This window comes from Cyclopterus lumpus, chromosome 12, assembly GCF_009769545.1.
Source record: "Cyclopterus lumpus isolate fCycLum1 chromosome 12, fCycLum1.pri, whole genome shotgun sequence".
Classification (NCBI taxonomy): Eukaryota; Metazoa; Chordata; class Actinopteri; order Perciformes; family Cyclopteridae; genus Cyclopterus; species Cyclopterus lumpus.
Genome location: NC_046977.1, coordinates 6,425,700 through 6,451,909, shown reverse-complemented (window position 1 = coordinate 6,451,909; position 26,210 = coordinate 6,425,700). Strand labels below are relative to the sequence as shown.

Genomic DNA, 26,210 nt, shown 5'->3' with positions numbered 1-26,210 from the left:
GTATCCAGTAGATTCCTTTATTTTTATTTTGAAGGCAGCACCCCTCAAGTTCCGGTGATCGCGTGCTTCTCTCCTGCGGGCTTCACGCCACTCGGCGGTACAAGCGCTCACACCCGCTCCTGCTCTCCGCATGTGCCGGCTGTGGACCAGCGGAGGACTGCAGGGACGGGACCAGCGGCACCGGGACGAAGACGAACCGGGATGAAGTAACGGTCCGCTGCAACGAGGGGTAAGTTGGCCGGGTGAGAGTGCACGTTATTAGTGAATAATGTAGCAACGCCGTGACAAATACAATAATAATAATGATCACAAACATCGTAATTAGTTCGCTTGTGATTAGTTTGTCGTCACCATGCTCAATATTAACTTTATGTGTGATGTGTTTATGGGACATATCCAGCTACTTTTAGTGACCAATCATGAACAGACTGATATCAATCATAACCAAAATCAAATCAAGTGATATGTTTTTTTATTTATATAATGGACGTAATGGGCATGCTTTGACTATGAAAGCAAACACATTGTCTGAATGTGAGCTAGCATATGATTTTATTTTTGGTGTGTTTCAGTTGCATGATTGTTGTCACTGAGACAGGTTTTATTCATCCATTGAGTGGAGAGCCTCATATTTAATGTTAATGAAATTAAAAGAAGAAGAAAAAAAGTCAGGTTATTGATCTGTGAGTCATGTTTTAGGTCACTTATATGCAAAATTGCAGAGAGGAATTAAAAACAAATAAAAACCGCCCACAATGATTTCGGCTGTGTATAGACCCAGATAATAAAATGACATGCACTCAGTGAAAGTGCAGGCTTCTTTTCTGCACCACACTCACTCTCACACACACGCACACACACACACACACACACACACACACACACACACACACACACACACACACACACACTCGTTGGAGGAAAATGGTTCTAATCCTGCTTAGTGCATTCACTAACAGGCACCTAGCACACTGACATATTTGGTTTGCAAGCTTGCAGAGTTGTTTTTCTCATATTGGAAGAATGAAACGGGAGATTATGTGGGATTTGAGGTTTGTTAGCAAGCGAGAGAAGAGAAAAGTCTTGGGGAGTGCACACATGCTGTTATATGCTCCGCTTAATCACTGTATGTGCCTCTACCCTGCATTAGTGATTAACTGGAACATTGATGTGATACTCAATGACATGTGTGCGTATCCTGTGCCCGGAAGATAAAGTTGCCCCCTTTTATTATAGACGCTTGATACATGTGTGTGTGTGTGTGTGTCCTTCATGTGTGTGTCTTGTGTGGCCGTGCATGCACTACTCACGTTTCACAGATCAGATAACCGGGTTCTCGCAGGACATTTTTTAATGGTGCTGATGTAACATCCCTGCAGCGTATTGAACAAATTACCTCTGATGATATTACAGTTGGCCTCGCTCGATTTAGATAACGCCGGTGGATGAAAATCAATGAAATTGAATGGAGAGCTTATGAATGGCACTGAAGGGTTTATTGCCTCTAGGGCCGACTGTGTCAGTTTCCCTCATGTGTACATTATCAACACGTGAACCAGTGTACATTATCAACATGTGAACCAGTGTACATTATCAACATGTGAACCAGTGTACATTATCAACACGTGAACCAGTGTACATTATCAACATGTGAACCAGTGTACATTATCAACACGTGAACCAGTGTACATTATCAACAGCGGGAGCCATAAAGTATTTTAACTGCACACAGCGGAAGCTAAAGGCGACACGCCGCAGTTGAGAAATGCCACAGTTCAGTTTGGTAATAATGTCTGTGTGGCGGATATCGTGTTGCACCAGGGGCCAGGATATTGCAATTATGATGGTGTGCTGCAGGTGAATGGCTGAGAAGAGCAGAAGCGGTTTTGTGTGACACACTGGATTCATTTATGTTGCGTAAATCTCACTTGTGTTTGCTGATTTGCCCCCCTCCATTATCAGCTCTTTATACATTGCCACTTGTAAAATCAGTGTCAGCATGTGGCGCAGGGAGTGTCTTACCATACCAACTAAGATTAATTATGTTGCACCATAATTACCGAGGTGATGAGCTGTGCCCTCTCTGAATCGTATCATGGTCTTTCATTGTTTTTACTGAACAAGGGAGTGCCCACCAATTTCCACCCATGGGCACGGACGTATATATACAGCACATTGTAGAATTGGGTTGGGGCTGTTATTGTGTTATGGGTTTATGTTGGAGATCAATCTGTTCTTTTGACTGCTGCAGGCGCTGAAATGAATGTTTGTGTCCCCCCCGCTGGTCATTTTGAATATAATTCAGAGTAACTGTTTATGATGACTGACACTTGTCCTTATATGCTCACAAAGCACATTTTCACATTCTTGATAAGAGAGAGACAGATGCTTTGCTCCGCTATCCTCCTCTTCTTGCTATTGATCGGCCGACATGTATACATGTATACAACTGCACCTCAGCTTAAAATCAAAATCCCTCTCTTTTCTCTTACATTTCACAGAAAATACATTGTAATCCTCTTTATCTAACATATATGAACATGAACAATAGCACTGCATATTATTTCCACTATTGATACATTGTCTATTAAATGTCAGAAAGTGGTAGTGTCTGTCTGTCTGTCTGTCTGTCTGACCCATTTTCCCCATGGGTCCCATTAAAGTTTCATCTGATACCATCTAACCTAACTGTGAAGAAATGGGAGCACTTTGAGGACCAAGGCAGAGAAAGGGAGAAGGGAGGAGGGGGAGAAGGAGGAGGAGGAAGAGGAGGAGGAGGGCGGTGGATGTTAACACAGGTCTCTTGTAGTGAAGTAGCGCAGTGTAATGTGTTTTTCTTTAAGGGCCCTCCAGATGGAACGTCGACAGGAAGGTTCCGGGGTAAACCGGACCCTAATGAATGAGGGGGAGAATCACCTGAGGGGACAAGAGACATCAAAGGAACCTTTCTCAGCTCCTCTCTCCTTCGTTCTCCTCCCACAAGCGCACTTCATACCGACTTCTTCATTTTCTCCTCTCACACCATGTTTCTGATCTACCCACTTAATAATTACCCAAGTAGTCTCTGGGCATATCTCTCATCAGCCTCCTTTCCCTCCACCCCACTCGTTTTTTTCTCTCCTCTCCTAGTTTTCTTTCCTCGAGGACATTCCTCATGTTTTCAGCGCGTTAGCTGCAGGGCAGGTTCAGACAGAGCTGAGTGTGACGGAGCCCCCGACATTCGCCGAGGCCAACGTACACAGAAGCGCTTTAACGTCCTCGACCTGTAACAAATACTCAAGCCAGCGGAGGCTGAAAGGAGACAGGGGAGATGGACTCGTGGAGTTTAAACATGCATGCGTCTGCTCTTTATCAAGTTGTTTGTGATGATCACTTGGAGAGGGTTCATGTGTATGGGAGGAGAGGGTGCTGTTTAAAAAGGATGAATGCATCCATGCACTCTCACATAAGCAAGTGTGCATGTTTGAGTGTTGGATGGAGACGCCGAGTTTAAAGAAGAGGCAGATTTAGCGTTTTTTTTTAAATATCGGAACGGTGGTTCTGCATGTTTGAGTCCTTTACATAACGGCTTATCATTTTTATAAGCCACTGTGATTAAGAAAATTGAATGTACTTTGATTTGGGCATTCATTTTTTCCATTCATTACTGTACAATATGAAAATCTCTGAGGAGTTTCTTTAAACACGTCCTAGTTCTGTCATTTTAAACATCAAGTGGATTAATTTTTGGTCGCATTATTATCCACTTTGGTCAACTCTTAAAGGAGAACTGTGGAAACAGACGTATGTCTCTGGTGGCTCTGTCTGTGATGATTGAGAGTGGTCTGCTGCTTTGTTTCGTGTACCATAACAACGGCTTTTAAATCCGCAGTACTCAATGTTCTGGTTTCCCATTTTAAATTAAAAATACATGCCCGCCAGCTGCTGGTAGAGTTATTACACAGAACGCACGTGACACGGTAGCTGGCCAAGACTATTAGTTCCCTGATGTTGGTTTGGCGTGTCTGGAGCTTCAAATAAAACAATGTGGCCCGAGGGTTTTTGGAACTTGACTGGACTAATAGTCATATCTTAATTTATACGAATAGCGGATGCAAGGGGTTAACGAGAGTCCCGCCATGCATTGATTTACAGCATCATGTGTCTCTACCAGCATCACCACGACATTAGACAGATGCACAGTGCCTGATTAGGCTGTATTGTGGTTTAATTATTTCTCTAGTACCCATCGTACTCACATCAGTTCATCACTGAATAGGAGACTTTTGCTTTTGGCTCGTTCGCCCTGACAGCCGTTAGCCGTGCAGCGATCGAGGTGGGCAGGATGTTTGCAGTGGAAATGGCTTTGCTCGATCTATTTACAGCTATAAATCCTGCATTATTTTAATGTTTCTCTTCCGAGTGTGATACTAAATCAATGCCGTGCCCCCGTTTCAAACTGATTAACCTTGCGAAGATTATTTCACTTTGGCAAACCCTGATGCAGAGTGGACGTTCACTGTGATGGATTACTCAACTCAAGAAAGTTTCACGAGTCTGGGAACAGATTTTCATGCCATTGCAGAAATTAATGGAAAAGAAAAGGGCTCCCAGGAGCAGAAGGAAAAAGATACTAACAAGACCCTAAAAAATGTCCTGAGGATGAATATGAAAATGGTCAGCAAATTTTCAGAGCTGAAACATGGAAACATACCGATGAGATCCTTTAAAGCAGATGATGTGAAGGGTTTGTGGTTTTCTCTCTTTCATGCAATTTCTCTCCCACACTGATAGACACACACACACACACACACACACACACACACACACGCTTACACACACTTGCATCCTTTCCATTATTGCGTCTGAAAAGTGTGTCTCTTTCTGAAGAGAACATATACTGTACGGCGGCCTGGGTGCATACATTATTCTCTATATCTTAAACATATTAAACATAATACAATATAATATAATACACAAAGAGAATGGGCTCTTTAAATCCAACGGCAGGCCTGAGATGCTACATTTGTCATGTCGAGAGGGTCACAAGGTTGCTCCTCAAATGCCTCAGACATTTAAAAGGCGACCCGTGTAGACTGCAGTATGTCGAGGAGCACAAACACACACTGATAATCTGTCACCCGAGTGAGATTTCTGCTGTACGAGTGTGACCGACAACCAGAAGTCGTTCTGTGTTTTTTTTCCGACAGCATACCTCTGCAGTTCCTCTTTCTCCCGCAGACCCTTTGTCCTTATTTTCACAAAGACAAACAGCACATTTAACAGTTGTTGAAGACTCCTTTCCTTCTGCGAATGGAACCGAACATACACATAGAGAGACACTAATTGATGCACACACACACACACACACACACACACACACACACACACACACACACACACACACACAAATGCCCCATTGGTTGGAAGTTGCAGCAGGAGGGGAGGAAGTGTTTTCGGAGGCAGATGCTGCAGAGCGCTGCTTTGGAAACACTAAATCATTCTCTTTCGCCGCGCTCTTTTTCTTTACGACAGCCTGAACATTTATTTCATCTCTCTGTCTCTGACCCTCTCCCACTCTGGTCCCTGCATCTCTGTTCCCAGTTCTAGCTGAGAGAATAAAATGTGTGATATGGCAGGGGTGGGGGGGGGGGGGGGGGGGGGGACCCACATTCATCAGTTATGTCATCTCAGGAAGTGGAGGAAATTGTCTGTTGGTAAACTAGCTGGCAGCGCTTATGTTGCACGTAGATTAATTAGTTATGCAAAGAGGATTTCGGTAAATACAGTTCTTATCTTCGATAGATGATGTCCCATAAACAGTTATGGTTGAAACAAACACCAGAAACCTGTCAGGCACAAAGTTAGAGAGAGAACTCACAGCTTCAAAAAGAGGGAACTGTAAGATTTATGTCAAATTTGTTTTGTTTCTGTTGATATGTGCTGCTACTTAGAATATAAATATAAACTGAAATAATATAATGTTGGGTGGAGTCAGGCAGGATGTTGTGGTAAATTGCAAAGTTACTCATTCGATTTATCTCATTTCCTCTCAGTTTGAGTTTACTGGAAATAATTTCTCGTCAACAAAGTTTTCTGTGTAATATTCAGATAAGACAGAAATAAACTGTAACTCAAGTGGAAAACTGTCACTTGGAAACTGCTTCACAATGGTAAGCAGACTAACAGTACAGCCGAGGCTGTAGCTGCATGCTAACATTAGCATGCTGGCATGCTCACAAAGAGAATCATGCTGATGTTTAGCGGGTATAATGTTCACCACCTTTGTTTAGCGTTTAGCGTGCTAACACTTGCTTCTTAGTACTAAACAAAGTACAGCTGAGGCTGATGGGAATGCCAATAGTTTTGCAAGTATTTAGTCATAAAGTGTTAATTAATAAAGTGTTAGTTAAAAGGTAAAGTTATGACTGAAATTCTGTAAAAATAAAATCCATTGCCAAATTCAAAAAGATACAGGTTCTAGGAAACTATAATGTCTGTTCAAAAATGTGCCAATTCAGCAATTAGATGTCGAGATATTTAACTGTGTAAGTGAAACATTCTGCCTCCTGGTGGCGCTACAGGAAAAAAGTCACGGCATCCCCAAAGTAATTGAGGTTCATCACCAGGGAACCATGAATATGTGTACAAAATGTCCAATAGCTATCGAGATATCGCAATCCAAAAATACTGAACCGCCCGACCCCCATAGAGCAACGCTAGCATGGCTAATAAACAAGTTTAGTTGAATGGAAATTTATAGCATTTCTTTTTTGTGTATTCCTGAATCCTTCATGATAAAATAGTTTTACACAACGTGTAAATTAAATATCACACGTCAAGCATGTGTTCTTTCAGTAAGTACTTAAAGATAAACACACGAGCACCAGTACGGTAACACAAAGCAGGAAATGACTGTTTCGACATCGATGCACCAATAAAATCAAACATGATTATTCAGCTGCCAGTGTTCCTGTGCTGCTACCATATGTATGTCCCTACGGGGAGTCAAATAACCAGCACTGAATCAACTCATTCATTCCCGGTGAGACTCAGTGGTTTGACTGGGACTCTCTACTCATAAATCACCCCAGCCACATTTTCAGTGATGAATCTTTCTCTTTACAACAGGGATTTGTGTTTGTGATGCATTTGGCGTTTGTTTCTATGAGTGACACGTCTCAGCAACGTCACAAGACCTAATGTATAATATGGTAAAATACAGACATGCATATTTGTTGTTCAAGTGTCACGATTCATGTATGACTTCAGCATATTTAATAGAACTTTAATCATTTCAAGGAATTATTTGTTATTTTGGTCAATATCAGTACGCTAAATATGAACCAGGAGACAGTTAGCTTAGCATCAATGGCTTGCGGTTAATGGCATCAGTGCCAAAGTGTAGCTTCTCACAGTAAGTCATTAACTCAGGAAATCAAAGTCATCTGGGAGAAGTGATGTCATTATTCTAATGATCCCAGCTTGGATACGAGACTAACGAGCTGCCTGTGAGCCAACCAGAGAACGTGGTTAAACTGCCACCACCCCATTAACGTGATGCCATATTTAAGTACTTATATAGTGACATCATGAAGGATTTCCTGCAATTGAAAGGAGGAGGATGATCCTCCATCTCTGTAGCCATATTTTGCTCTGCAACTTTTGCTCACCCACTTTTCCACGAGCACCCTCTCCTCAAACATTTCCAAAGTCGGCAGTGGAGGTCCTGCCAGAGAGACGCCCTGCCTCCCTGATTCAGCCGTCTGTTAGAGCACAGTCCAGTATTCACTCCTGCCACATACTAATCCTTTCATTAGGCTCGGCTTTGGGGCGCCCTGTCAAAGAGCCGACTGTGTGGGGAGTCAAGAGAGACCGAGGCTGATACACACAGATACATTTACAGATATGTACTGTAACTCAAACACTGAAACGCCGTCCCACAAATACATATATATATATATATATATATATATATATATATATACTCAGTATGACTCCAATCCCACATCCAAATACACTTAATGTCATTCACCTTTTCGGTACTGGTCTAGGATGTAAGACAGCGTCTACCTTCTTATATTTGGGGTTTGTTAATGATGAGATCATGATCACATTTTTGGCCCTTAAAAACTCTTTCCATCTCGGATTAAGGATTTTTTCGAGGCCTAAGACAAAAGCAAAAGAAAGGAAAACTTAATTCTGTAAATTAGAAATGTGATCTAGATATATATTTTATTATTTTATATATTTTTTTTCCTATTCCCTAAAAGGAATAATCAAACATTTGGGAATTATTGTTTGGTTTCTGACCGAGAGGTAGAAGAAGAGATTGATTCCACTCTCACGTCTCTACACTAAATGGAGCCAGGAAAAGGTTTGCTTAGCTGAGCATAGAGACTGAAAACAGGGGTAAGCAGCCAGCATGGCTCCGTCCAAAGGTAACAGAACTGGTCATAGTGAGATTTAGATGTGACTGTGTATTTTGTTCCCTTCGGACAGAGCCATGCTAGCTGCTTACCCCAGTTTCCAGTCTTTATGCTAAGCTATGCTAACATGCAACTGGCTGTAGTCATATATTTAAAGTAGTTTGACATTTTGGGAAATACACTTCTTCACTTTTTAGCCGAGAGTTAGATTAGAAGGTTTGTTCCATTCTCATGTCAGTCCATTAGGGCTACAGGAGATGGTTAGCTTAGCTTAGCATGACTCGGTCTGACGCAAAAACAAATGCGGTTTAAATACAAAGTTACATAAATGAATAAATAGCTAGCTGTATGGCATGATAAAGTCACCCACTGTATATTTCCTGCAGGTATATACCTGTATATATATGTGTGTCCCAGCTTCTTTCCTCTGTATCCACTGAACACACCCACAATAACGTCATCTGTTCACTTCCAAGCACACATCCTTGCACTCTGTTTCATATTCTCAAACGTCGGTGGCAACATTGTTTTCCAGGAGCTGCAGTCCTGAAGTAATGCTTAGTTTGGCCAAGGCAGTTAAGCCCTTTTTTTCCATCCAAAAGTAACATGTCAGCGTGGCCTGGCGTGTTTCTGACTTTTAATGTTAATGCGATGCAGTTTGCTGGAGATCAAGATGTTAAACCTATCTCCTTTTCTATTCTCTGTCAGGAAAACGACATGAGGAAACCACGGCTCTCCACGGAGGATTTGCTTTCTCGTGAAACGTAGCATTTTTGCTCCATCCGTCACGCTGCTTCATCCGGGCCGCCGTGAAATGGACATTATGGTGTGACTGAGGGAGTCAGCGAACAGATGACTCACATATGACTCACATATGATAGATGATGTAACAATGTGAGTCTTCTCGCGGTCCATGGAGCTAATTGGACCGACGGAAAGGGAGAAAGGGATTTTTCTCATACGTTGACTTGGCCAATGTCCAAACAAGTTACAATCTCAGGCAGTGGCGGGGCAATGACCTAATTCAGATGAAATGACGTCATACTGATAAGTAGCTGGGTGATGGAACATAATCACAAATGGACTCTTATCATCGTGGCTGGAGTGTGTGAGGTTACATGATACTTCTGTGTGTGTGTGTGTGTGTTTAACTCAGAGGAGTGAGTTTTGATGCTTCATGCAGCGATGTTGCGGCGTGGCCTGCTAGCCTGGGTCTCCCGTGTTGGAGGCGTGCTGGTGCTCCTTTGCTGCTCCCTGTCGCTCCTCTATGTGATGACCTGCAGTCCGCCGCACTCTGACGACCCTCCGCTGAGCCATGCTCTCCCCCGTGCTGGACCCAACCACCCTAGCCTCGGGGGCACGGGGCCGGGGATTGGAGCGGGAGCCGTTGGGACAGGAGGAGCCCGAAGCGGTGGCCCCACCGGTGTTCAATCTTATCAGGTGCTCCTCCAAGAGCGCGAGGAGCAGCACCACCTCCACATCTCCTCCTTGAAGAAGCAGATAGCTCAGCTGAAAGATGCCTTGCAGGAGCGTAGCCAGCAGCTGAAAGGAGTGCAGGAGAGTCTGAAGAGAGCCACCGGGGGCCCAGCGGGAGGACAGGAAACTGGGTCACAGGGAGGTGGTCTCGGGGAGGCCCAGGGAGCCAAGAGCCAGCAGGCCGACCTCCAGGAGTTCCTGTGGAGCCAGCTGTCGAAGGCCGAAGTCACCGCCGGAACTCGATTGCCCAGCGAGTACGCAGTGGTGCCCTTTGAGAGTTTCACCCTGCAGAGGGTGTACCAGCTGGAGATGGGGCTGACGCGTCACCCCGAGGAGAAGCCTGTGAGGAAGGACAAGAGAGAGGCGCTGGGGGAGGTGCTGGAGATGGCCCTGCACAGCCTCAACACGCCGTCGTCCCAGCAAGACAGCAGGAGTGCAGCAGAAGACACTCAAACAAGCAAAGTGTACGCACCGTCCGACTTCATAGAAGGTGAGAACACATCAAATGTCTTCAGGACGTTATGTCTATGTGCATCTGTGTTGCAACAAAACATATGATATGAAGGGAATCTTTTGCAACACAATATAAACTTATTACAGCTTTATTCTATATTTTGTATGGTTATGTTTAGGCAATGGTCTCACTTGGTTGAGGTTAGAGAAAGATAGCGGTCTGGTTTAAAACCCTTTTAGCACGAGACAAGTGTTTATTTACATTTAACGGAAACCACGATCTTTCACTTATCTTAAACAAAGTGATTTTGTTGCCCAAAGGTATAACCATCACAAAATGCCTTGGCCAATCAGAGTACATGTTTGGAAAATGTGGATGTTGATGTTGGACTGTCTACCTCATATATAAGTGTGTTAACGGCAAACTCACTCTGTCTGCCTTGGAAATTATATCAATATGTCACCACAACCTCTCTGAGAAAACCAATGAGTCCGACATGAAAGTAATTTATTACACCTGGCTCGTAGCAAATGAGCCATTAGTCACTGTATGGAGCTGGTGTGTGGTCCTGGTTGTTGTAAGTGTGTTTATGGGACAGTGATTTTTATAGACGTGTATACATTTGTGTGTAAACAGCCTCCACAAAACAGCTGGAGTGTGCAGCTAGCTTTTAATGAAATAGCTTGCTCCTGCTCCTAATCTTTGCTCTTAATGCTCATTAAATGGACTCAGGCATTGATTTTAGGCAGATCTTGAACAAGCAGCGATTCATCCAACCCGAGCCAGTCGAGCTGGCCGCACTGACAAAAGCATCTTCAGGGAGCCTTCGGGGCTGCATTGGCAGTCTAGTGAGCTGAAACTGTACACAAATAGAGGAGGTATGCAAAATGAACTTGCCAGCCACTGAGTTCTGTCCTTAGAAAGGGACCGAAAGTGCAGTTGGGCAGAAGGACAGAGGCAGGAAGGGAAGGCATTCAGTCTAAATTGCTCAGCCTATTTACAAAATGACTGCTTATCGTTTCCCATCACAGGAAGTTGGCTAATTTAACAGACAGGAAGGCCTTAATCCAAGTTGTTGTCGTTGCACACAGACATCTTTCTCTTCTCTTCTTCTGACTTGCTTTTCTCTGTTTTATATCTATCTGCCTATCTGCTCTTTTCCTGACATCCCCAGCTCTCTTTGATGTTTCTTTCCAGTAATTAGTTGTCTTCCTCTCTCTCCCTGTCTGTTTCTTTTCGCTCAGGTCTCACTTCTCACTCTATTAGCTACCCCCCCCCCTTCCCCACACAGACCTCAATAGATCCATTCGCAAGTAATAATGCTTTTAATAGCAGAGTAATTGAAAAACAACTTCTCTCTGGAGGAACAAGCTGACGTAAGGCCCGCAACAAAAAGATTGGTCTGGATGACCAGAATAGCCTCTCTCCCACTGTGTGTGTGTGTGTGTCTGTGTCTGTGTCTGTCTGTGTGTGTGTGTGTGTGTGTGTGTGTGTGTGTGTGTGTGTGTGTGTGTGTGTGTGTGTCTGTGTGTGTGTGTCTGTGTCTGTGTCTGTGTGTGTGTGTGCCTGTGTCTGTGTCTGTGTCTGTGTGTGTGTGTGTCTGTGTGTGTGTGTGTGTGTGTCTGTGTCTGTGTCTGTGTCTGTGTCTGTGTGTGTGTGTGTGTGTGTGTGTGTCTGTGTGTGTGTGTGTGTCTGTGTCTGTGTCTGTGTGTGTGTCTGTGTCTGTGTCTGTGTCTGTGTGTGTGTGTGTCTGTGTCTGTGTCTGTGTCTGTGTCTGTGTGTGTGTGTGTGTGTGTGTGTGTGTGTGTGTCTGTGTCTGTGTCTGTGTCTGTGTCTGTGTGTGTGCGTGTCTGTGTCTGTGTCTGTGTCTGTGTGTGTCTGTGTCTGTGTGTGTCTGTGTCTGTGTCTGTGTCTGTGTCTGTGTGTGTCTGTGTCTGTGTCTGTGTCTGTGTGTGTCTGTGTGTGTGTTGTATGTGTGAATGTTACATGTGTATGTGCAGTTATGGCTCTTTGCCAAACTGCAGCAGAGTGCATGGACATTGGCTCCTCCTGTGGCGGGTCTGCTGATGCTATAAATGATGTCTTTTAAGATTAGATCTTAAAAAAACAAAACAAGGGACAACGTGATCCTTGGCGTAAACACAGCAATTCTCCAGGGATTTAAATGAAAGCCGCACCCTGTTGAAAACAAGATGAACAAAATCACTGCAACGAAGAAAAACTCAAGAGAACCTTCATGCACAGAAACTAACATCGGACTCACTGTGTGAAACAAAAACCAAGTCACGCGTAAACACAGCAATTCTCCAGGGATTTAAATGAAAGCCGCACCCTGTTGAAAACAAGATGAACAAAATCACTGCAACGAAGAAAAACTCAAGAGAACCTTCATGCACAGAAACTAACATCGGACTCACTGTGTGAAACAAAAACCAAGTCACGCTGTTATTCTTCTGAGTTACACTTACATTTTGGTACGTAGGTTAATGTTAACACACATGGTCTTTGTTTTCCTCAAAGTTACTAGAAGGTCAAGTTATAGCGGTTGTTTGTTTACAGCTGCAAGATTTAAAGGAATAGTTAACAATTTTTGTGAAATACAATTTCTTGCCGGGAGTTAGATGAGAAGTTTGACACCACGCTAAATAGAATTAGATTATTATTTTAAACAGGCTTGCATACTAAATATATGGAAAACATGGCACTAATATTGTTGTTATTTAAGGTCCTTTGGTCATGAGTTTGTGTCTTATGTCTCTCGCCCATCAGGTGTCACCCGAACAGAGAAGGACAAAGGCACCCTGTACGAGCTGACCTTCAGAGGGGAGTCAAGTACTGAATTCAGACGCCTGGTCCTCTTCCGCCCCTTTGGACCGCTGATGAGGGTGAAAAACGAGAGGGTGAACACGGCCAACATCCCCATCAACATCATCGTGCCGCTGTCCAGGCGCACAGACAAGTTCAAACATTTCATGCACAACTTCAGGTGGGACTCGATGATTGAACCTCCTCTCAGAATTTAGATTTTCTTATCAAAGTCACACAACCAATAAGGCATAAACAGAAGCCCCGCAATGAATTATTCAGGACGGAAACTCAGATAAATGTGATACTGTGCAAACTCAGCTTCTATTCCAGTTTTACATTTTAATTGGGGAAAAGGAAAGGAATATGTAATTAATATTTTGGGACTGCACATGCAGTGTTATCAGTTAATTTATTTTGCCGCTGGTCGGCATAATTAGAATGTAAACAAACCGTATTGATTCAGACAAGCGTATGAATAAAGATGCCCTCTCATATCCCAGCCCAGATTTCACCAAAGGAAATGTAATTTCACATTTTAATGCATAGAGCAAATAAGCATCTCAAATAAACCACATTATATCACAAATAGACCCAGGCTGGATTTTGGAAAAAGAAAAAAACTTTTCCAATATATAAATATGAATAAATAACTGCTGTAATTGAAAAAAAGAAAAGAAAAGCATCATCAGCTCACAGCTAAGCCTGCTGGCCTCTCCGCTCCGCAGTCCGTCACCATCAGTTGGAAACAATCTTTCTTAATGCCTGTGAGTTATTGGACAGCTGCTGCTGCTTATCACGGCTCTTTTTACATGGTAAATCCTGCTTAGCAGCACTGTTGCAGCCCATTATAATGCACCCCTGGGCCGACCTGCAGCAGTTGATATACGGCATGGGAAGAAGTGTACTTACTTGAAAGACTCGGCGAGTCGCTGAGCAAACACTTTACCCTCATCCATATTAAAGGTGCACTGGGAGCAGTCGTGTATGTGTGTGTGTGTTTGTGTTTAGGAGGTGATAAAGGTGACTAAATATATATCAAATACTCTTTATTCACACTGAGTCTGGAACATACCAGCATTTATAATGCACTGTGATATATTTCCAAAGTGCAGATTATAGAGATAAAATGTGAATTCATGCAAAAACAAACAAACTGCTGACATTTGTCGACTCTGGAGTTTAGAGGGCAATATTGCTCCGGATTCATTATGAAATAAATATCTACTTTGCGGTTTCAGCGAAACAAAATGAACAATACCTCATCAGATCCCAGAAAAGAAAAATCAATTAAACGTATAGAGAAAGGATTTAACACAACATCTATAGTGTCAATGAACATTTTATTATTCATGACTTCTCGATATCCTTTGCACATATTTAGTCATTTTTAGGTGTCTAGTTGTGTTTTATGAGACATTCTTTCCCCATGTGCTTCTGGGAAAAACTCTGTCAAATGTGTGTGTGTGTGTGATGTGGGAGTGGAGGTGAATTATCTTCAGCATGTGCGTGATATGTTTGACATTTCTCCATCAAAGTGCCCGCAGGCATCTCCCACCTGGTCTCTCTTTTACTCACGCACTCTCTCCCGGGCGCACTGTGAGAGTGAGTAGAGACAGGATTATGAGAATGAAGATTGTTGCCATTTGCAATTACATTGTTTCTTATTTTATCATTAATTTGTGTTTTTAATGCATGTGTTGTTGAGCGATCTAATTTATACAGATATAAAACGGAGAAAAGGTAGTAAATTATCATATTTTAGAGGCTGAAACCTACTCGAAAAATACTCAACATTATCTCAGTTGTTGTTGGACTAATAATTTCAGCACTTGAAAGAATAAAACCTCTAAACCAAGGCCTTCTTTTTACAAACCCTCATATATTCACAGTGCTTCCTGCTGAGTTTGAGAAGGCTTTCATCTATAATGTCCCTTCCTGTTTGTGTGTGTGTGTGTGTGTGTGTGTGTGTGTGTGTGTGTGTGTGTGTGTGTGTGTGTGTGTGTGTGTGCGTGCGTGCGTGTGTGTGTGTGTACCTACAGGGAAGTCTGTGTGCGTCAGGACGGCCGGGTCCATCTGACCGTGGTGTATTTTGGGAAGGAACAGATGAGCGAAGTCCGCAGCACTCTGGAGAACACATCCAGGTGGGTCTGAACACAGCCAACATCAGAGCTTTGTGTGACAGGCGGCCAAACACACAATATGGAAGGCAATTTATGTAATAAAATAAACACTGAAGGTGTGCTCTCAGAAGCAGAGACGCTGTAAAAAATAGTTCCACACCAGAAACCTCTTTTCTTCTCTCTCTCTTTCATGACATGCGCGCACACACACACACACACACACACACACACACACACACACACACACACACACACACACACACACACACACACACCTCCTGGCTCGGCGTCCTGCCACGGCCAGTCATCTGTCTGATGAATAATGGAGCAGCGCGGCTCCCACGCTGCCGAGCTGAGAGCCACCAGCCAACACAGATAAATTACAACATGCCTGTGATCATCCCTGACTCGTGCTAAACCTCTCACATGGACCTCTCGACACTCACACCCCTGGAGACAATCGCTGCTGGCTGATCAGCAGTCAGATCAGCAGTCAGATCCACTGTGGCCTTAGTTTACCCAGAGGGGGTTACTATGGTGATGCTTGTCGATTTTCCCAGCCTCGAAGGTTTTTGTGCGGCCTCGATGCAGTCGGACTGTCTGGTGTCACACAGCGTCTCTTTATGCCTCTGTGTCTCTGCCTGCTGCTGTCGCTGAGGGAGGGGGGGGTGGGGGTATTTATTCTGTCTTAACCGAGTTTCAGTCTTTCTCTCTATCAACACACGTCTGAATCATAGCAGACAGATGATATGCAATATCATGACAAAGAGAAAATGTATGGAGACTATGCACTGCATAGGAATTACACTTTGTGTATATAAACGTGCAAGCATTTTGTGCAAGAGAAGTAACATTGCAGCCACTAGTTTTATATTGAAGAAAAGATGAAAAAAGCTGCGTTAAATATACTTGAAGTGAAGCACGTGGCCAAATCCAAAAAGGAGGAAAGAAGGACACAGAAACACAGAAATGTGAAATATTGCGGATTTTAGTGTGGAAGTAAGTGGAGGTACAGTCAGTTGTGGTTCTGCCTTGAACTCTGTGAGGCTTTGTGTATTCCTCCCACGGCCGAACAATGCATTCATCAGAAATGCCGCTGCTTATCTGGATGCGAATCAGGACCTGTAATCAACTCCTACTCCTACTTTCATTTTATCTGGCTTTCAGTCTGTGGCTCAAATGAATGGGAGTCATCATTGGAAAAATAAATACCTGTGGTTCCATTATCTTGGACCCAGAAACACAAACACGCCTCTATATATGCAGTACACACACAGGTATAAATACAAAACTGCATATAGGCGCGCAGAGCATGCATGTGTGCAATTGGGCTGCAACTGAGTATTATGTTCTTAACCAAGTTATCTAACCTACTTTTTTGTATGAAAGACTTGATTGCTCAGTCTATAAAGTGTCAGAGAACCCAATGCACAAACTAGTTATTATTTAACTTAACACAGCCCTTGGGCCCAGCAGTGCTTTGTGGTAATGCTAACCACAGCATGCTAACATACTCACAATAACAATGCTAACAGGCTGATGTTTAGCAGGTATAATGTTCACCGTTTTAGTTTAATAAACACAAAGTACAGCATATAGATGCAAATAATATCAAATAAGTAAATCATTCAGCTCTTAACTCAAACAAAACCTCCTCACGATGAAGGTCTAAAACGTGAATTGGTTTCCACAGAGATGCAGTTCAAGTGCAACAACAACAACACACACAACAACACACACAACCACACACACACACACACACTTCACTCACAGTCAATATCTTTTCCCAGCAGTGATGGCATCATTAGTGGCTGATCTGATTCTGCGCTGCCCTTCCTAAAAAATATAATTCACCTCTAGAAATTGGTTTGATTAGCATCTCCCCTCCGAAACAACCTCGAGCTATTTTATTTAGTATTTTCTAAACCGCATGCCGTCACACTTCGCCGCTTAAATCCTTTCAAAAGAGCATTTATACGACTATCACCAGCCAATGTGAACTACTTAAGTCTAACAAGATATAAATTGTCCCGGATCTTTCTAGCCCATACCAACCCCTCCTCTGGGATTAAACGACAATACAGCATGTGTGGGTTTTTATCGTATAAGTGCTAATTGTTTGGGAGTATAAATCAAAAGCAGCTTTACTGTAACAAAAGCCAAAACAGCAGAATATAGGAGATAGAAAAGCACCAGAAAATACAAACATCAGTCTCCAAGCAGACACCCTGGATATCATTCAAAATAGATATGGATCAGCTGCTGAACTTTCCAGTATATTGCTTACACATCCACACTTCAAAGCCTTTCCCCCGTCTGGGGAAGTGTACGTTTTCTGAGCCTTACATGCTCAAGAATAATGATCGAGAGCAAAGTTAGATAAAAAGGAAGAGCGGATGGAAAACGAGGGAGGGAGGCTTGGGTGTAACAGCAGGAGAAGAATGAGTGATCTGTTTTTCAAGAGATACCAGTTGATATGTATGAATAAGTACTGTGTGTGTGTGTGTGTGTGTCGGACGCGGACGAGCAGGGAGAAAGGAAGTCAGAGGAGTGTGCGAGATAAGATGGGAGAAAAGTCAGAAAAGTCAGATTTTCCCAACGAATGGGGAAAAAGAGCATCGACAAAGATATCAAAGTAGTACGTCGAGATGAAAGAGACGGATCAGACAAAGAAGCCGGAGAATGAGATCGTTCTGTCTCTCATTCGGCTGCAACCTCTACCTCAACTCGTGCCACGCCTTTCACGTTGTCGTGGCCTTTCTTCCGGTTCACTGACGGGTCAACGAACCGTACGACAGCTCTACGGAAGCGAGAGGACAACAAATGTCCAGCAGGAGGCGATCAACAGATCATATAGGAAGTTTAAAGGCTGTCCAATATTCATTTTCAAGAGAATCTGCACAAATTGCCAGTCTGGCCTGAGGGCTGAGCCTGAGAGTGATCCCATCATGTCTACATTTTTTATAGCTCGCACTTACTTCTTCATTACACCCACGGACTGCTGATTCCCCAGTTCACTGTAAAGAAAAGGCTTCTTCTTCTTCTTCTTCTTCTTAGTAGTTGTGATATTTCACCCAAAACCACAGACCTACTTGATGGTGGTGCTATAAAGAGAAAGGTCAGAGAATCACCAGAGTCATTAGAGTATATCCTCTGGGGGGAAAAAGAATGTGTTTACAAACTTTTGAGCCAATCTGTGCCGGATAAATTTTCACTGGATAAATGAAAACGTTGACCAGCTGGTGACTCCAAGTTAGGGGGATTACCAAAGTCTATAGGAGCTATCCTCTTGGGAACACACATGTTTGACTAACATTGGTGCCAATCCATCAAATAGTTGTTGAGATCTCTTGCCTGGACTAAAAATGGCCAATAGTAACAGTTAAAAAGCGAGAATGCCTTGACAAGAAGCCTGGACATAGCCACGGATATAGAGGTCGTTCACATTCAGTAAGCACCGTGTCGGCGGTCCGTCCTCGAGTTTTAACCACACACAAGCAAACACACACAAATGGTTACACAGAGGCCCAGATTCACCCTTCTTGTCCTCAGCAGAACTAACAGGATAAGGACTGCTGGCTGAGACACAACATGACAGCTCTTAACAGGCTTCTCGCTCTGACACAATTTCAACAGTTTATCTCGTCCTCGGTACCCACCATCACACCCACAGTAAACAAATTGGACTATTTCAGGCTATTATAAGGGCGCTGATGCCTGTGAGGGAAGAGGGCATAATATAAAAAGTAATTTAGAAAACAAGGATGTTCCAGGATTTTTTTTTTGTTTTTTTTGCTTGGCACAGAATAGTATTGCCCGTGGTCATATTCTTGTTTTTATATTTTAGAGACACACAGGGAAAGATAGAATTACATTTTCACCTAAAGAATATCAGTATTCCACACCACAATTTACATTATTTAGTATCTTCTTTGTTAAATTCATAAAGAAAAACAAGATGTAAATATAACTTTAGCTGGCGGGCACATTTCTATTTATACCTTTGCACATGCTACATGTTTGCTTGCGTTCCCCGTCTTTAAAAGACTTATTGTCTTTTTTGCTAGATAAATGACATCTCTCTCATGTCTGGAAATATAACCAGAAAGCAGCTGGTTAGGTTAGTTTGTGTAGACTGAAATCAGCAAAGTTAACACAATTGCATACCATCACCTCGAAAGCTCACTTATTAATACGTGCATTTCCATGCATAGACAAGCAGAGAACCCCCAGCTAAAACTTAAATAGTAATTTAGACTTTTTGTTTTGTTCTTTAAGATATAATGTGGTATCAATCTTCGCAATCTAAGCTAATTAAAGGGAAAATGAAATAGTATTCCCTAAAATGTCAAACTGTTGATTACAAACAAGGGAGGACATAACAAAACAACATCAAATCTAAATATACTCACACAAAAAAAGAAAAGCAATATATTCATGCCACTGAGACACGCCCCTTTTCATCTCTGACAAATGAGCTTCCCGCCCTGTTAAAGTTGAGACTGAACCGACATGTGAATGTAGCTATTGCATCAACATTGTCACAGACAAACACAGCTATTGTAAACTCCGCCATCTGTTGACAGTTTATTGCCAGCATGGGGGGGGGGGGGGGGGGGGGGGGGGCAGCCTCTCAGCCTCTCCTGGTACTCAGACTGTGAAACAGATCAAACTCTGTTGGATTCAGAAAGACGTGGGGAAGAGACTGCAGACTTGTTGACGGACAGCCAATAAAGACATATTGACAGGTACATAGATCTTGCTATTGTTTCAAGATATTTGAGTTAAAAACAAGGCGCTCACGAGTGGCGTCATATTGATGTTTCTCTGGTCTGACCAGGATTAAAAGGTTTCATTATATATATATATATATATATATATATATATATATATATATATATATATATATATATATATATATATATATATATATATATATTAAAGCAGTAAGAGACAAGGCGTTTACATGGCACATGATCAATATGCAAAGTAGTCACACAGACAACCACACTCACACACATAGCAGTCAAATGGAAATGTGGGAAGCGTGATTCAAGCTGCCTCCGGCAACAACAACCAGACCACGTTTCCTCTGGTCATCCTGGCTTCCTGTAACAAAGTGTATGTTGTCTACCTGCTCTCTCTCCTCATGGGTTATGTCACCCGACATCTCATGAATGCAGAAGGCGGTTAAATCCTGTTTGTTCTGCTTCGAGCACAAGACGTTTGAACCGTTTTTTCCCGAGAATCTTCAATCTCGAAGTGAGTCCTTTGCATGTTGGCCATGCATGAGTAACGGATTAGTCACTAGCAGTGTGAATTGTTATGGTTTAGGGGGGAAAGAAAGCCACAGCTGTGTACATCTGGATTTCCAGCTGCTTTCTTTTCTTTTACCCTCTTCATATCCTTAGAAATCTTCAAGCCAGTGATGGAGGGAGCGTTTGTTGCCCGTTGCAATTTATTTTCGGTTTGAGTTTAAGTTGTTGGTTCTTTTTTTTGTACATCATGATCCGAATCCTGAAGAAAAGAGTAGGAGTTGGGAACGAGGAACATATTCGGGAGTGAAATGAAGCCAGTCCACCGAAAGGTTGATGTGAACTTCATGAGGTCATTATGTTTTAATATTTGGATGAAAAAGACGAAAAGGCAGAGAAGCCGGAAAGCCAAGGATTACCAGCGCCATATTAACTCATAAAGGAATCCAGGGGCTTAATTGTACTGTGGGCCTCTATTGACCCTCAGGCTCCTCCCACTGGGTGTACTCAGTAGGCCCAGTGTATATGGCAGCTTCATTATTTTGGCCCTCTACTCCTATTCTTAATAACTATCCGGCCTAATGTTCTAGTTTGTGGTAATTTGAGTCAACACATATTTATTTAGGAGTATACACATCAACTGAAACAATAAAGATATTTAAACCAGATTTTGGCACAAGACTAAGCCTCAGGATTTGGTACAAATGCAGGAGCCAGCTTAAAGTCCACATCATTTCATTTATATAACTTAGTTGGTGCATATTACAAAATAAATTAACTGGCAAATGTCTCTCTCTGCAGGGAGGTTCATTTTAAGAACTTCACTCTGCTGCAGCTGGACGAGGAGTTTTCTCGGGGTCGGGGTCTCGACGTCGGGGCCCGAGCCTGGAAGGGAGGCAACGTGCTGCTCTTCTTCTGCGACGTGGACATCTACTTCACCGCTGACTTCCTCAACACCTGTCGACTCAACACGCAGCCCGGTTAGACATACTTTTACCCCTTTACACATATAAAAGATTGTAAGGATTAACATTAAAGATATCCTCTGTATGCCTTTAATGAGATCTCTAATTACACTGTGTTTGCAGATGCCTTGAATTATGATTCTGACTAGTCCCATTGTAATTGTGACTAGTCCATATGTATTTGTAGATTTGTAAAATGTTATTAGGGATAGTCAAATAAACCTTTTTATGTAAAAGCGACTTCCACAAAAAAAACATTTCAGGATATCCATAACTCAAAATCTATATCTAAAAAGGAATTGAACTAAAATTGAAATATTTCTATTGTAATTTCTGGGTGTAACTCCAGTTTCAGATATCCCCAAAAAGATAATGAAGATATCTTTAAATGGGCCTAAATATAGATGTCTTGAATTGGAATATATCTATTCAAAACTACAAAACTACAATATATCTTAAGCTTGACTTTCAACTAATTTAAATGTAGATATGTTGAATTCACAATTTATTTGATGAAAAGTTGAATTGTAGGTATCTCTATTTAGATAATCTGTACAACTCAGGGATTCATTCTTGCCAGATGTAATTGGCTATTTAAGTAGTCATGAATCTATTTGGATCATTCCAAATGATCAACCACATCAAATCTCAGCCTCGTTGTCTGACGCCTCCGTCTCGCTCCGTTTCAGGTAAAAAGGTGTTCTACCCGGTGTTGTTCAGCCAGTACAACCCCACTCTGATCTACGGAAGTCAGGACCACATCCCCGCCGTGGAGCAACAGCTGGTAACACACACACACACACACACACACACACACACACACACACACATCTACCTTTTCTTTTTCTAACACTCTGCTAGCCACTTGTGGAAAATATCATATTCAGTGCTGTGCTTCATGGCTGGGAGGTTTCGAAATGTTTCCCCTCTCCAGCTGCTACAAATCCACAGAGGCAGGCTCCTGTTGGTGTGCCTTGTGTGTGTGTGTGTGTGTGTGTGTGTGTGTGTGTGTGTGTGTGTGTGTGTGTGTGTGTGTGTGTGGTGTGTGTGTTGTGTGTGTGTGTGTGTGTGTGTGGTGTGTGTGTGGCGGTGAGATATTTCTGTTCAGAAGCTCTCTAAAACTTGCACTTTTCTTTCTCTGCAGGTGATCAAGAAAGACACGGGGTTTCTGGAGGGATTTTGGTTTCGGCATGACCTGCCAATACAGGTCCGACTCATCAACATAGGTAAATATTTGCACCGCAGTCGTGCCGATCACAACCTCGTAGCGATGCAGGAGTTCATAAACAGGGCTGATTATCTGTGCAGAGGCGTTACATAACGCAGGATAGGAAATTGGCTTCTTATACGGCTCGCTGCTTGTGTTAATGGCGCCATGGCGTAATGGATATGAAAAATTTCATAACACAAGTGGTTCAATATTACATTACTTTTTTTTTTAACTGGGAGGAGGTTTTTTATTATATTACTCTGCATGAAACCACTCTGAGAAGCAGCAGCAGCAGCATTCATTAGCATATCTCACAGCCCGGTGAGCTCTCCATCAGTATATTAGTTCAGTAATATTGGCTCTCAAGACAGATTTGCATCAACTTAGTTTCCCTCAAAAGTCACATCAATTATAGGCCACGGTGAAATTCAAAGTGGTTTATTGTTTAAGGACCAAACACCCACACAAGCTTGTGCAAAAGCTCTCACTTTACTGTGCTGAAATGTTAAACAAGCTCCAAGTCCAAGAACAATCTGATTCCAAGGAATAGTTAGACATTTTGAGGGAATGCATATGTAAATGTTTCCCGTTTTTTCTGGTCTTTATGCTAAGCCAAATGCACATTGCATTGCTTATCTCTGTTTAGCCCTGGAGCACGAGTGTAAAACGGTTAGACAGAGACAGACAGAATAATCAAAATAAATCTGCAGAGAGACACAAACTGTGAGCAGAAGCAGACAAGAGTACTTCACACGTCTAAAGATGCAGGTTTAAACACGCCAGGCCGAGAACTGTCTTGCAACATCGGTCCAGAATGTCTTCAACGCCGCCCTCATGAAACAACTAACCAGGCGGCGTGGAGAGAAAACGTATTATGATCACATCCTGTAAACTCTAATCATAATTAGCGCTCCTTTATCGGGGAGTGAAGACAGCACTAAATACATCATTTACTTAATTAGTTGCACATCAAAAGGTTTATGATCATCATTTAACACAACACGTACTATAATGTAACGTTCCCCTTCTGCTCCGTGTCTCCAGGAGGTTTTGACATCGACATCAAAGGCTGGGGGGCGAAGATGTCCACCTGTACAGGAAGTACCTCCATAGCAACCTCCTGGTGGTGGCGAGCGCCGTCACGAGGCTTGTTCCACCTGTGGCACGAGAAGCAGTGCGCCGACGAGCTCCCTCCAGACCAGTACCGCATGTGCATGCAGTCCAAGGCCATGAACGAGGCCTCGCACGGCCAGCTGGGGATGCTCTTCTTCAGGCACGAGATTGAAGCTCACCTCCGCAAACAGAAACAACAGCAGAACTCAAACCCAAAGAAGTCGTGAGCACTTCAAGATGGTGGAATTATAATCACCGCAATGACTGCAATCCGTGGAAGTGACTCGGAGGAATCCAACTGAACTACAATCCGATTTTTGAAGGAATATGTCAAACATTTTTAGAAAACAAAGAGTCAGACTGATAACACTCTTCTGTCTAAATGTAGACCTGGAACCAGCGGATGGATTAGCTTAGCTTAGCATAAAGAAGGTGAAAAAAAAGCAGCCTACGTTATATCTCTAATCTGTAGAAAAAGCAAATGTAAAAATGCATGTAGGACAATTTCTTGGTGGAAAAAGTCACTGCAAATATTTTTGTTTTCTTTGAGGCAATTGTGTCCCCCTCTGTTTCCTGTCTTTGTGCTAAGCTAAGCTAACTGTCTCTTTAGCATACAAATACAAGAGCGGTATCAATCTTCTCAAATAACCCAAAATGTCAAACTATTCCTTTCATGAAAAAATGAAAATACTTTTTTTACTTTTCAAGGACTCGGGGCACTCTGTTGCTCTGGAAAGGACAACATCACATTAAGATGAATTCAAACTGACTTGAGGAACTGGAGGTGGACATTAATCAACAGAGTCTCCTGTCTGAAACGTCAGCATGAAATGTAATGTCCATTTTGTATTTTCCTCTTTAACTGCAGGAAGGCCTTTTTAGAAAGAAAAGACTCTGGGTCGCGTGCCTTCTGTGAATTAAACCTGAACTCTACCTGTTCAGACTGGCCAGCGAAAATGAAACATACATGTTTTTATGTGTAGTGAAACAGAGCCACCTAGTGGACTGAAAGTGAAACATGTCAGTGCATGAACAATGAAGGACTCTTTTTAAAGCCTGGAATGGCCAAAACATATTATTTTTTATAAATTATTCTTTCCTTTATTTATGTTTGTTATTCCATAGTTTATTATTTCTGATGCAATTGCTGCATGGACAGTATTATGTGACCATTCAACTCTATAATAAATGGTGCCGAGTCAAAGACAAACGTGCTAGGATCTATCTCGAGATGGATATTCGTTCTCAATATGAGATGTATGTAACTATGCCCAAAATATAACTAAAGATAAATAAATTTTTCAAATCTATAATTTAAAGAATAAGAAGACTAATTTGTGTTTTTTGTCACATAACTCATTTATAATTAGGATCAGGATTACTGACTGGCAGTAATACTGCTCACTTTCCGGACATTGACGATGACTTAATAAGTCAGAATGAGACTTATTGATTTTAATATTTTTGTTTCTGTCAATCAAATTACATTACATGTATTACTGAGCAGTCACAGAAACTGGAGACGTTGTAGATTTAGAGATATAACTGCCTCAATGGTTACTTATATTAGATTTAATACAGTCTCCCATAAATCTGGCTCCAGCACTTCAATCAAAAGGAGCTGTCTATTTGGTGGACCAACCAAAGATGTGAAAGAGGCACTTTATATATTGTGTTTTCATTGTTTGCCTATGAAACATTCCTTTTTTTTAAAAATACATTGAATGCTTTTGAAGTGTAAGTTTCAAGTTTATTTTTTCATTTCATGTTGAAGAGTTGAATAAAACATATTTGTGCATTGAATATGCTTTTGACGCCACCTGCTGTTGTTATCAAGTTGTATCCAGCTTTAAGGTAGAATATAAGATAAACATTTTAGAGGAAGTTTAAATGTGTACTTTTACTTCTTGGCAAGATCATATTATACATTTCATAATAAATTTATATCATTAACCTAATCTTTCAGGGAGCAGTTGCAGAAGAAAAGTATGTAAGTATGTAAGTATTTTGTCTATTAAAATAGACAAAATGTGTAATGTGATTATGACATTGTGAAATAATAAGCTCAACTCATTAGTATGTTAACTCATATTATTCTGCTTATTCACACAATAACAGCTCAATTAATTCAGCAGATTTTCTAAATCTGTTATCACATTTTTCCCAGTCGCTGTTTTATTTCATAATGTCACTTTTAAACACACAGTCTTCACCTGTCAATCAAGACGAACAGGGTAAAGACAGTTACGAGGGAACCAAAGAAAGATCAAACTCTTAAAGGGAACCATAGTGGTCCATTCACACAGGTGCTGTCAATCACTTCCTAATTAAACCTTCTCCCAGCACCATGTGGGCTTGTGCCGACTCCTCTGGTTTGCTCACTCTTCTGTCTAGCTGCACC

The 26,210-nt window shown here is 42.1% G+C and overlaps 1 protein-coding gene across 1 annotated transcript; it reads left to right on the top strand.

The window, feature by feature from the left end:
* The first annotated feature begins 106 nt into the window (after positions 1-106).
* On the top strand, positions 107-25,612 carry csgalnact1a (chondroitin sulfate N-acetylgalactosaminyltransferase 1a). The gene is given in 12 exon segments (XM_034546649.1): positions 107-229; positions 9,117-10,374; positions 13,108-13,324; positions 15,186-15,287; positions 21,323-21,501; positions 22,176-22,270; positions 22,631-22,648; positions 22,650-22,698; positions 22,701-22,712; positions 23,741-23,767; positions 23,770-23,825; positions 23,827-25,612. Coding segments are annotated over 11 exon segments (1,761 nt in total). The 5' UTR covers positions 107-229; positions 9,117-9,578; the 3' UTR covers positions 24,037-25,612.
* Positions 25,613-26,210: the final 598 nt, after the last annotated feature.